The sequence below is a fragment of the Haemaphysalis longicornis genome, unplaced genomic scaffold, assembly GCF_048455015.1.
Source record: "Haemaphysalis longicornis isolate Haplotype H1 unplaced genomic scaffold, Haemaphysalis longicornis Haplotype H1 scaffold_1, whole genome shotgun sequence".
NCBI lineage: Eukaryota > Metazoa > Arthropoda > Arachnida > Ixodida > Ixodidae > Haemaphysalis > Haemaphysalis longicornis.
This window is the reverse complement of record NW_027526203.1, coordinates 294,005,562-294,018,638: the sequence shown is the minus strand read 5'-3', so window position 1 is coordinate 294,018,638 and position 13,077 is coordinate 294,005,562. Positions and strand designations below refer to the sequence as shown.

General features: G+C 48.8%; 1 protein-coding gene across 2 annotated transcripts; it reads right to left on the bottom strand.

The window, feature by feature from the left end:
• Window positions 1–311: 311 nt before the first annotated feature.
• On the bottom strand, window positions 312–12,855 carry LOC144148258 (chymotrypsinogen A-like). 2 transcript variants are annotated; one of them, XM_077679827.1, is made up of 5 exons: window positions 12,631–12,855; window positions 4,888–5,119; window positions 4,520–4,826; window positions 2,213–2,337; window positions 312–1,152 (listed from the first exon to the last, which is right to left on the bottom strand). In XM_077679827.1, exons 2-5 carry the CDS (start codon window positions 5,029–5,031, stop codon window positions 490–492), a joined length of 1,239 nt encoding a protein of 412 aa, XP_077535953.1. In that variant the 5' UTR covers window positions 5,032–5,119; window positions 12,631–12,855; the 3' UTR covers window positions 312–489. The 2 variants fall into 2 exon arrangements, with proteins under 2 accessions (XP_077535953.1, XP_077535948.1); XM_077679822.1 differs by lacking the exon at window positions 12,631–12,855 and having other exon boundaries at window positions 4,888–7,868.
• Between the last annotated feature and the right edge of the window lie 222 nt (window positions 12,856–13,077).

Below are 13,077 nucleotides of genomic sequence, written 5' to 3'. Positions count from 1 at the left end.
ACCGATCCCTGCAACGCTTGTTTCTAAATAAAGTGGACGTCCAAAACAACAGGCCTGCATTTTCGAAGGACGCCCGACAATCCGAATTCGGCGTCCGTCAGATGTTCCAGGCATACGCAAATCTTTTGGACAGGACTGGTCTTCAAAAGATCAACGGGACTTCCGGGCGTATCGATAGAACATTTCAGCGTCAGTCGCGCTTCGTCCAGCGCATATATTTTTCGGACACTCGTGGTCTACCGGGGAAGCAAGAAATGTAACCTTCACGAAAGCATTATGTACACAATATTGAAACGTGCCGACAGTTACGCATAAAAATCGATTTATTGCCATTGTATGTTCACTCTTTATAAACAAACGTATACAGGACTATATCCCCCCGGGATAGGTGGATGGGCGTATATCTGATAGAGACGCGTTGCGGCACCCGGCCGGCGGCGCGTAGCCTTTGCGACTAGAAGCACAGGGTATGCGGGGGCCGTGCGACGCCTAGGGCCGGCTCCCCGCCATGGTGCGGCGTAGCCAGCGCGCCGCGTTAGCAACCTTGGCGTAAATTCCGAACCGTCCTTGTCGGCCACAGCCTTCGCCGAAGCTGGTGACTCCGAAGACCGTCCACCGGCCATGCTCATCCCGAGCCAACAGCGGTCCTCCGCTGTCGCCGGCGCAGGAGTCCACACGGCCGCGTCGGAAACCGGCGCACAGCATGTTGTCGCTGATGAGGTAGTCGGCGTAGACGGCGCGGCACTCGGCCGCCGGCACCAGCGGCACCTGGGCCTGGTGCAGCAGGTCGGAGCCGTTGGCGTGTCGCTTGCTCAGCTTGCCCCAGCCCAGGATGGTGGCCAGGGCTCCGGCGGCAGGCGAGTCCCCCTGCTCGGGCAGGCAGGCCGGCAGCACGTACGGCCCCAGCGGCAGGGCGCTGCGCAGGCGCAGCAGTGCCAGGTCCATGTCCACCGTTTCGGGGTCATAGTCCGGGTGCGCGATGGCCTCGGCCACGCGCACGGTCAGCTCCGAGCCTTCGCTCTTGCCCAGGCTGTGCTCGCCGGCCAGCACGTGCAATTTGCGCCTCAGGCAGTGGGCCGCCGTGAGCACCCAGCCAGGCGCAACCAGCGTGCCGCCGCAGAACGGTTCGCGCCGCCGGTTCAGGATCGCCACCTGCGCAGGGAAGGATCGCTGCAACAAGCCACCCACAAGGCGCACAAACGGCCGAGGCGGCCCAATTGCGGTTAACAGAAACGATTGGCCGCCTGCGGATAGCCCGAGCAAACCGCCCCAAACAATCCCTTTAACAATCCCTTTAAACTTAATTGATGGTTCTAAAATGAACGTCTATGAAAGTGTTTTAAGGGTTCGTGGAGCTCTCACTGCACAGTAAAATCGCTTCTTCGTGTCGTTACCTTGGTTCGACCCACACTCCAAGGGAATCCCGTGGTTCAGTTTCAATACGATAAACACGACTGGCCAATTCATGTCACCAACAAAGCGAATTCGGCCCATGACAGCAACGGGCATAAGTTTCGCTCAAAAAAGGAATCTGCCCTGTGGCACTGCGCAATGCAGAAGGTCAGGCTTGCATTGCGTGATGCCACCGAACTTTTGATCATATGCTCGACGCCGTCATTCCCAGAAGTATCATCGTTTGTTGCACGAATTGGTCAACCGAGTAAAACGCGGTGAAGCCGAACCACAGGATTGTCTTAGAGTGCACTTACGATCCAAACAGCTGACCTTGCCCCTGAGCACGTGCATTGCTCTGACCTACGCCTTGTCCGCATTAGCAAAAGCTGGCTTTTTGTCGCAACGTTGATGCTGTGCAAGAAAGCCAGACACCAGAAAACGGGTGCGAACAACTTCCAAGCGAGCGGGGAAATTGCCTCGACCATTTGTCATGCGTCCACATCCTAGTCCTCCCCCGCCCCCGTGGGGTTCCCGCTGCATTCACCCGTCTGAAAGACGTCCCCAGTAGAAAACTACTAAGTGTCGCTCTCGCGTTCTAAAATATCCGTGTAAACACCTGCACCGCCCGCAACATAAATGGTTAGCCCTCGCGTCCCTCACAAGCTTTTCCCTACTTCGTACGCTTTCTTCAGCAATTTTACGGCCCTTTATATCGTCTATTGCTGTAGCTGTAATTGCCGTCTGGCCTGCTTTTTCATTCCCTTTCTGTAAACTGCAAAATGGAGCGGGAGGAGGAGATCGAAGAAGGGAGGCTCACCTGCCATGGCCAACGGCCCCTAGCAGCCGGCTGTCCCCCGATGATGCGAAGCGCAGGCCTCTGCGGGCTTCGCGGCACGCCGCAGCTGCCCACCTTGCCCCCGTCGTGGTCGCCTTGGCTTTCGCCTGCGTCAGAGAGCGGCCCGTTACTGCCGACTGGGGCTCCAGCCATACGCTTTCACTCGACCCTGACCCCCCCACCCCGTGCGTGCGAAATCCGCTTTGCTGTTTCTCGACCTCCTAGCGGAAACTTAAACTACCGTTACATTTCGTTTCAAACGGGACACCTCCTTGGGTTGGATTATTACAAATGAAAATTTTGTCATCAATCAACCGCAGGACTGCGGAGATCCCGCCCCTGGATAAGTCGTTCGCGAGGAGCGGATTACGCAAACCCGCTCCCCGTTCACTACCTCCTAGAAACTCTACCGCACTTGGGTCCTGGACTGAGGAAACCAACCACTTAGCTCCTTTCGTTTAATAAAGTTTACTCTCTCTCCCTCTCTCTCTCTACCGCATTTTGGGATTACCACAACAATGACCAGTCTATTTTTTAATGACGTTAATAAAAAAGTTGCTTTCGTGCTGAACAGCGGAGGAAAGTGAGGGGGTAAATGTTCAACTGATGTCACATAGTTGAAATATATTTTGTTGTCATTGTACGACTTCAGCTCCAAGTAGGCGCCGTGAAGGGCAACGTTAAACAGCAGGAGGGAGAAGACCAAACCCTGGAATGTACCCCGGACTGGAATGGTAAAGGAGGGCGAGGTGGGGGAAGTGAAGCGACACGTTGCGGTCGCTGATGAAAGAGTGCAAGTAATCGCATATTTTCGCTCCACAGCCCGTAAAGGCGAGTTTGAATACGGTGAGGGAGTGGGTATATTCTCGAACGCTCCCGCGAGTTCGGCCCCAAAGAGCGCTAGGTAACTTGAGAAAGAGAGTGATGGGGGATGTCGTGGGAGAGGCGCGGAAGTACATCTTTAGGGAAGTGTTAAAAGTATGTTCATTCGGGCTTCTTGGTACATGAATAAATGAGAAAAGAAAAAAAAACAGCGCTACGACCGGACCAAGAAGACGAGACAATACAGGGTGATGTTAACTTTTGGAGAAGTGCCTGCTTGTGAATCGAGCATAGCCCGCTCTTCGGACTCCTTGGTGGCAGTCTAAGGTACGCAGAGCGATTCGGAGGAGTAGCTACGGGGCTACAAGCTAGTAGGATGGCCCCATGTGACGGGGCATTAGCTTCTGTGTTTGGCAACGAGACCAACCTAGCAGAATTTTTTCTCCAGTAACTCTGAAATGATCACTATAACGTTCAAAGATAGGCACTGGTTCTGTACACAACTTAATATCCAGTCGTTAAATGTATACTTATGAACAAATGAACTCCAATGCAACAACCTTATTCCACACCACAAAATACAAGAGCACTGTTTTTTGCCCCTTTTTGTGTGAATTTCTAAGGCAAACAAAGATTACGCCCTTAATTAAGCGGCTTCTAGCGTATCGTAGTCACTGTAATTTCGCTTTATTTGTCAGTCGCTTTAATGTCATTTCACACTTCTTCCAGGGTCATGTGACTCAAGAAAGATAAAAAAATATGCCCGATTAGTTTTTTTTTTCTTTCTGATGGAACCTCAAGTGGTCTCGCTCAGTATATCTCAAATTTCAAAAATTGCTGTTTATTTGAATGAAAGAACGATAAAGTAAACAATAAGGCAAATAATGAAAAAGTAACGGAAGGAGTTGGTTCTTTTCCTTTTCTTTTGATTTATTTTACCCTCCACTAGAGCTGCCCGTTTTTCATGTTGCAAGGACTGACCAACACACAGACTACAAGATCAGATACGCATCATCCACGCACACAGAAAGACGAGGAAGAAAAGTACATCGGAAGCACCCTTTCTCCTCTACCCGGCAACATAAGAGGGTATTTGTGTTCGCACATGATGCACCACACCCCCAGCATAACCGCCTTCTAACGCGTATACCACAAGCGTGGTCGCCAGGCAGTGGAGAAAATAACCGTGATAGCCAGAACCGCGCTGCGCAGACTTCGTCCCCGACGGCATACGGTTGAAAATGGCAGCATACAATAATATTTCCTTTTCGCTCATTCTCTCGCTGCCGTGTCTGACTTTCGCCGTTTTTACCCATTTTCTGAAGGAAATACACGCTTACGGGCCAAAAAAACAAATGCAGCGCCGGAATGGGAAATAGGGCAGAAGGAGGCGTGTTTCACGCGACTGTCGGCCGCGCAGCGCGGCCGGCAGTCGCGTGGTTTCGCTTTCGGGGCGCGCTCACTGACCTGGGGCGAAGCGAGCCTCGCAGGGGCTTCCGCGGATGTAGCATAACGCGTCCTCGTGGAGTATCGCTTTCCCGCACACCAGGGGCATCTTGCAGAGCCGCTGGCGCCGGGTGCGGCAGTCGCTGCTGCAGGGCGACCACCCCGACCAGTCAGAGTAGACGAGGCTCTGCAAGTGGTGCAGCACGCGGAAGTTGCGCTCCGAGCCCGGCGGCCGAGGGCTGGCGGCGCGGACCCTCAGCCGAGGCTGCGGGCAGCGGCGACCGGGGCAGCCGCGAACCTCGAGCCAGAGCGAACCGCAGTCGGCGCCCTGCGAGGGGAACGGCGGGTTCGGGCGGACTCTTCCGGCAGGCGGTGCGAAGGGCACTCACCGGCTGGCAGAGCTGTCGGCGGCTCTGCTGGCAGCGGCGGCAGGGCGACCAGGGCCCCCAGCGCGAGGCGGCATGGGCGGGCAGGAGGAGCAGCAGGAGCAGGAGCAGGGCCTGCGCGGCCGCTCGGACGGCACCCAGAGCCATGTCTGGCGGTGCACGTGGCCTTGGCCGCAAGCCAGGTGAGCGCTCAGGTGGGCACTGCAGGTGTGGTGCAGCTGCGGGCCCGCGGGCCCTGCGGCGCGCGACCCAAGAACAAAGCGCGGGGTCCCCCTCGCACCACTCGGCCCCCGGCGGGGACTGCGTTGCCCAACCGGTGCACGTGCCGCCGCCGCCGCTAATCTCGCCGCTCGACTGCCGCTGCCGCTCCCGCCGCGAGGAGGAGAAAAACAACGCTGCAGCCTGGCGCACCGGGCCCCCACCAAAGGGATGGAATTTAACGCCTCGGTCGAAGCCGGCGTTTGCTTTGTGCCGAACATTAACAACAGCCCTCCTTCGAAGGGCGCATCCCCCCCGCCGGCGGCGCAGCGTGTCACCCGATCTCTTCATGCGCTCGAGTCCCAAGTACATCCGTGATCTCATATAAACGATTGCTCATAACGGTGTGTCTGGGGAACACGTGTGAGGAAGAGTTTTTTTTTTACTTCCCATCTTCTATAGTTTGGAATTTTCTCTGTGCTATATTTTTGCGCCACTGCTAAGCTTTTGAAGTGGAGAATCGCGTCTCCACGTGCTGCCAATAACTGTAACACCCGTTCTTCACAAGTAAATCAACCTCAAATGGACACTGCCGGTAGTAATGTCAATGCGAGTGCAACACTTGATTGATTTTCCCATTTATTTTAAAGAGCAGTGCATTTTCACAATTCACCGCCATCTGTTTCGCAACACCATGTGAAGCACAATTAAGATTGCAATGGAGCACGATGGGGTAGAAAAACTCTAAGGTATCAGCTTGGGCGTGTTGCTATAGCATTCTCGGAACAGCGCAAAGGGACGAGGTGTATATATTTTTTTTTATTAGCATTCTCACTTTCTTACATACAGCAAACTAAAGGAACAGGAACAAAAGGTGCCAAACTGCACCTGTCTGGGTTCCTGACCCCATGCATTCTGCATATCAGGGAAACAGAAACAAGCTCAACTACAATAGAAACACAGAAAAAGTACACACAGTATGAATAGGTACTAGGGATTATATATAGAAAAAAAAACGTATATGATACACAAAACCGGGGCTACATTGCAAAACAAAAACGTAAGCAGACAGCATCACAAGGAAAATACAAACGAAGTCAATGATTTCTTGAAGCAACTAAGAGATGGGCACTGATCAATTATGTCCATTAAGTCCTTATTTTTATTCAAGAGGCTAGGAATTAGGTGGTGTAAACATTGAAAGCCGTAATTGGTTCGGATCTTCGGCGTTTTGTACTTACTAGTTCTAAATTCGAAAAACTGATTTCTGGTTAGATATGCATGTTCAAACTCCTCCCGACTTTCCTTTATGTGTCAATACATGTACATCGCAAGCTTGCGCTTGTGAAGCTGGTACACATCGATCATACTATATTTGGCGCAAACATCTCCAACACTATCCGTATATCTTAAGTTTTCTAATGCTCTAATAGATCTTTTTTGAAGTTGAAACAGTGCACGCAAATTGGAATCTGTTGTAGTGCCCCAAATTAGTAGACAATACTGCAAATGTGACTGAATCATGGCAGAATATATACTGGTTCTAAACCTTGCAGGAATTTGGTTCCTTACCTTCCACAATGCGCCTATTATGCGTGACAATTTTATTTTTATATGATCGATAAGTTGATTCCAGGATAAACATTCGTTAAAAAACACTCCTAAAAATTTAATAGTGTTAGTGGATTGAATCAGGTTATTGCGGAAGCAAAGTTGAAAATTTTCTGTTAGGGGTGTATTTCGGGCTCTGAACATAACGTACTTTGTTTTGTTTATATTTAACTGCAATTCATTAGCGTAAAGCCAATGAGAAAGTTCTCCTAGCCAACAATTCGCATCTATTTGTAGTTTCATTAGGTCACTTCCAGAAAAGAAAACATTTGTGTCATCTGCGTACAAAACTATTTCTTGCGTGTGAGGAATATTGGGAATATCATTAATATAAAGCAAGAAAAGGAGAGGACCGAGTATCGATCCTTGGGGTACTCCCACTTGTATCGAACGAAAATCGGACGACGTGGCACCTAGCAATACAAACTGCTTACGATCTGCCAAATAGCTTTTGATTAGTTTTTGTGCAACTCCTCTAATGCCGTATGGACCTATCTTGTCCAATAAGATGTCGTGTTTTACGGAGTAGAACGCCTTCCGTATATCAAGGAAAAGTCCCACCGTATACAGTTTATTCTCAATGTTTTCTATCAGCTTTTCCTTAACTCCTAATAACGCTAACTCAGTCGACTTTTTCTTTCGGAAACCAAATTGTTGAGGAGATATCACTTGCAAACTTTCTAAGTATTCATTTATTCGGGTAAAAATTACTCGTTCTATAATTTTGGAAAAAACGTTAAGAATCGAAATTAGACGACAATTATTTAAATCATCTTTTGGACCACCTTTGTGAAGAACCGTCACACGGGCAACCTTGAGTTCATCTGGAAACACTCCGTCGCGAAGTATACAATTGCATACATGGCTAAATGGTGCTGCAATAAGAGAAGCTACGGCTTTTATTGGTCGAGCCTTGATTTCGTCAGGGCCTGCTGCGCTATTATTATTCAAGGAACCGATAATATTTTGTACTTCTAACTCGTCCGACGGCCTTAAAAAGATACTTCCTCGAACATGGGAGTTAATGTAGGTTACGGGATCACGTTTTCTTGCCGATCGTTGGGCGAGACCACACGACAAGAAGTGTTCATTAAACTTGTCAGACAATTGTGTACCACAAATCGTTACACCATTGACATTTATTTCTGTAGGTACTGTATTACCTTGTGCATTGTTCAGCTCATTAAAAGCTTTCCAAAATTTGTGTTATTGATCAATATTTTCAAATTTCTGTATTTACTTCATTGCTGTATTTCTGTATTTACTTCATTGCGAAGCTTTTTAAACTCCTTAAATATTTCAACATTTTTTGTCTGGAGAAATTCTGCAAATAATTTATTTTTTCTTCTAATACTACTATAAATAGAAACCGATATACACGGTTTTCTAGCCTTTTTATGCCTCTTCAAAATATATGCTGGAAAAGCCCTGTGGTAGGCATCAATAACTTTACGATAAAAAGTTGAAAACGCTGAGTTTGCGTCATTTGCATTTAAAACATCAGACCAGTCTAATCGAGATAACATAGACTGAAATGTAGCTACAGTTTCATCATTAATTTTTCTCAATTTCTGCAAATAGTTGGGTATTTCTACGGAGATACGGTAATTCAAAACATAGAATAAAGGTAAATGATCACTAATATTTACACTCAATGCACCAGAGGCCCTTTTGTTTTGTACAGCATTAGCGAAGCACACATCAATATAAGTTTCAGTAAGAGGGGTAATTCGTGTTGCACAGTTTATAAGGTTGTCATAACCATATGATAACATAGTGGTCAGAAATTCGCTCTGTGCACTCCCGGTCGACATTAGATCAATATTTATATCTCCTACAATAACTGATTTTAGTTTTGAAAGGGACACATAAATAAGAAGTTTTTCCAAACAGTCGAAGAAATTTTTCATTGTTCCATCAGGAGGCCTGTACACAACTGTTATTAAAGTGCCAGCGCAGTTAGCTGTTAATATTTCATAATCTCTCGTAACTGACGAAAATTCTGGCACAAGCGAGCACTTCACACCAGCTTTCACATAAAGAGAAACACCGCCACCTTTTCTTTCTGTTCTAAATAAACCGAAGTGCTCGTAACCCTCAAAACGGCAGACATCGCTCGTACAAGAGAACCACGTCTCAGTAAAGCACAAAACACTGAATTCTAGTGAAAGTTCACTGAAAAATAGTTCAAATTGTTCCGTCTTGTTTCTTAGACTACAAGCATTCAAATGAAACAATGACAACGCCTTATGAGTCCATTTGTTGGCTGATACATACTCTTTAAAGTAATCAGTCGAGTATACTGAACCATCCATTATATAGACTTATTTCCGTTAACGAACACGAGTCCTTCATTTGATTTTTTCCAGATCGTCCTCAGAAAGAATTCTGATATTTGGGGCGCCGCGGCTTCTTGACCAGAATCTTTCCATTTATTTCCCAAGCGAACTGGTAGTTCATCTCAGCAGCTTTTGTACGCGTGAGCCACAGGAGCCTTTTGTTGTAAGGCGTGAGGTTCTCAAAAAACCGAACAGGTGACTCCCCCTCCCTCAGTGGCTTCGCTTTTGCCTTCCAACGGTCTTTCGTGGATTTGTACGTGAACCGAACAATTATTGGAGGAACCTTCCCAGAACGTACTGGCAGCCGATGGATGCCCTCAATCTCCCCCTCTGTTATCTCGTCAAGCTGCAGTGACGCCCCAACCCCATTCACTAGAGCTAGCACATCCTCATTGGTTTTCACGGGAAGTCCATGAATTTCTAAATTCAACCTCCTTCCATATTGTTCCAACTGATTCAATTCATGTCTCAGATGTTTAATTTCGTTAGGAGAGTTGGCCTCCTCTACCTTTCCGAGCCGTCCTCGGAAAGGTAGAGGAGGCCAGCCTTTCCGAGCCTTTCCTAGACCCTCGCAGCGCCTGCTATAAAGCAGAGCAAAACTTATTACAAATTCAAATTACAGAAGTGCACAAGCAGGGAAGACAAGGAGACGCGCGGGCAACCAAAGGAAAAATGTGAGTGTTCGCGGCTGAATACAAAAGATACTACAGGAGTTTCATCGCCCACAGAGCTAAAACGTTAATGTGCACCAACGACTCAAACCTTGAGCCAAATTATACGGAGCAGATAAGGAGCAGCTGTAATCATGGGCGTCGGCAGGTGGGTGCAAAAGGGGCACTTGCCCCCCCAGGCCAGCCCAGCACAATTTCCCCGCCCCTCACCCTGTCCGTCTTCCCTCTCAACACAGTAGGTTTGCCTCCCTCAAGACAAAATCCTGCCAACGCCCACGGCTCTAATGCATAGCTGTTCACCCGCCGCGGTGGCTCAGTGGCTAAAGCGTTGTGCTGCTGGGCCCAAGGACGCGACTTCGATTCCGGCCGCGGTGGCTGCTTTTCTGACGAAGGCGAAAAGCGAAGACGCTCGTGTGTCGAAATTTCAAAAATTAATCCGAAGCCCTTACTACGGCGCGCCTCATAGCCTAAATGTAGCTTCGGCGCGTTAACCTCCCCAATCAATCAATCAATCAATCAATCAATCAATCAATCAATCAATCAATCAATCAATCAATCAATCAATCAATCAATCAATCAATCAATCAATCAATCAATCAATCAATCCAATTAATAGCTGTGCACTACCAAGAAGGCATAACGGAAAAGAAATAAAAATTCCTCATTAAACTGAAACAGATCACCACTGAATTGCAGACAACACAAAGGTCGCATATCAGCTATTTCAAGTGTGTAATAGTGTCATGCGCGGGTTTATTCGTCTATTTATGGCGTTCTACTTTTTAGCAGGTTTTTAAAGCACACAAAAATGTAGACAGCTGCGAATTTACAGGGCGTCATGCTTCTAAAATAATGAAGACAAATCACACAGAAACCACAGAAAGCAAGTTGTGCTTTCAAGTACCGACCCAAAGTGTTTACGTCCTTCAATTGCATCACGGGGCCACCTAGGTCGAATATTTTTCATTTTTTCTTCTACCCAGTTCAGGCATCTCGTTTGGCTCTTGGCGAAGAATGCACGCGGTAAAAACGCTTTAAGGGAGGCGCTTGTAAGTATATGAACATTGGACCATGTAAGAAGCGCATCGTATGCGGCAGGCAAAATAATCAGCGCGCCCAGTGTGCACGCAAGGCGACGGCAGCTGTGGCTCGCCCCTACCTGGAACATGGTGGTCGGGAGAGAGATCCGTCGAGGTTAGAGTTGTTTTTGTGGCATAACAAATGAAGAAACGCCACATGTTCAGCAAGTCGTTAGATAGCAATATTTCACCATAAATTCGTGCTGTCATTCAGCCAAATGTCGTGTCAAGAAGAGAAAAAAAACCACAAGCCACTCCACTCTGTGGAGGTGAATCAGCAAGGATTTCTAACGCACGACATAGAGGTGACAGAGAATTTAGCAAACTTTATTTCTTTCGAGCGTTGACGGCGATCACCCCAAGACTCAAGCACTTTTATTTTGACCCTGCTGATCTTGAAAATGGTGCCTATTGATAGCTAATCTACTGAAAATGCATACCCAAGTGGTGAGACACATAAACTTGCGGGCCAATCTTGTTTTGAACCGTGTGCGACTTTGGCGATGACCGCGGGCTAATAGCACCCCACCGGCACGTTCGCTTTCCAACACCTCGAGCTATAGAATGTCTCGCGCTTCAAAGACACGTAGAGCGTCGAGAGTTTTTGTTCGCGGCCGCGAAAAATACATAAAACATAAGGCTTCGCTCAATAAAACCTTGTCGTGTCGTCGTGACACAATCAGCGAAGACTTGGTGTTGTCGCTATCGCTAGCGATGAAAAAAAGATAACAGTTGAGGTGGGGCTCCCGCACTCCTGTTAAGACGAACTCAAAGGGACCGCGAAAATTTGTTCGTATTATCATAAATTTGTCTTGGGCGGTCGTTTTTTGCATTGTGCGCGTTACAAGAGAGCAAAAGTGTTGTTCGTCTTTACCGTGAAATTCATCATAACCGAGTTCGTCTTAACGAGAGTCTACTGTACTTGGTGAGTAGAACAAACTAGGCTGAGGATACGGGGCGAGGACCTGGAAGGATGGCTCTAAGCTGTACGAGTCGGCGCATATATGAGAGAAAGGCAGCTCGAAGTTGAACGAATGTATTCATTTATCAGCTGCTTCCCACAAGGACCTGGATGGAGTTGCTCAATCATGGTCAGAATTCCCGACAGTGCGATCCTGCACCCAAGGCTCGCATGGAGTGCCTTTCAAACGTCGTTCTGTACGCTTCAAGCCATTGTACCCTTGAGTTCTCCACCAGCGACAATAATATAAGATTTCAGGTATAACTCCTTTAAAAATTGACGAGCTCTGGGTTTCGGTTCTTCATGAAGGCTGCTCAGTCTTTCTTTTTCTTTTATTTTCACCACGGAATACGCAGGGAAGAATTTGAACTTGAAGAAAACATGGGGGTTGGGAACTCGAAGCTTTAACGTTTTGTGCTTTAAAACGCGCGAGACCTGGTCTGAGCTTGGTGCCCACCTTGCGAGCAGTGACGGGGGAAAACTTGGGCCTGCAATGCTGTCTCTCTTCTAATCTTGTGTTATTGCTGTGTCAACAGGTGAAGCCACATCCAGCTACAAAGCTGGCCTGCACCTGTGGCAATACGCTCGCGAGGAAGCCACTCCGGGAGCGTCTCTGGCGAGCTAAAGAAAACACACAATGACGCCGCGGCTGCTCTTCCGACGGGCGAGGGAGCGGGTCGGCAAGCCGTGCCTCCTGATTGCCGGCCTTTTCAGCATGTAAGGAGCGCTTGTTCGTGGCGCAGTTCGTGCACCAGCCCGGCCGGGGCATAACTGCAGCCTGGCGAGGAGAGCGGTCTGCAGGTGAACCCCCTCACTCGCGCTTCTTTTTCTGCGCTGTCTCGCAAACGCCTCTGGTCCCCGGTTAACGTGCCCCGCACACAACTCACACGTGGTGTAGCGAAGCCTTTGGCCAGAAACACGTCAAGATAAGCCGAAATTAAGCTCAGCAATGCGAGGGTCGAGCCGGAAGTGGCCAGGTGCACCAAATGACGGCCGCTGGCGTAGTGTCGACAACAGCGGGGAAATCCCTGGTGTCCCATCGTATCTGGGGGCCCAGCTCTGCGGCTAGCGCGTAGATCGTGAAACAGGCCAGTGCATCCCGCTGGTTGCATCCTTCGAAATTCGTATCAGTCTCCGCCTTGAAGGAGATTGCGTCCCTTGTCCCACGGCAACGCGAGCCCCCCTTATCGTGCGCCTTTCTCCACGCAAAGATTGCGTCCCGCGTCGGAAGGAAGCGCGAGTCCGGTGTTGGGAAAATAAACTCCGAGTCTGGACTGCACGGCGAACGCGACCACCGAGTTGGCACGCGCAGATGAGTGCGCTGACCCCGTGGC

Bases quoted from the DNA above. Each gene is read 5' to 3' on its own strand.
- LOC144148258 (XM_077679822.1), bottom strand. From the start codon at position 5,466: ATGAGATCACGGATGTACTTGGGACTCGAGCGCATGAAGAGATCGGGT. The intron at 4,827-4,887 runs GTGAGTGCCCTT...TTCCCCTCGCAG, and splicing joins GCCGACAGCTCTGCCAGCCG to GGCGCCGACTGCGGTTCGCT. The intron at 2,338-4,519 runs GTCAGTGAGCGC...TCTCTGACGCAG, and splicing joins CGAGGCTCGCTTCGCCCCAG to GCGAAAGCCAAGGCGACCAC.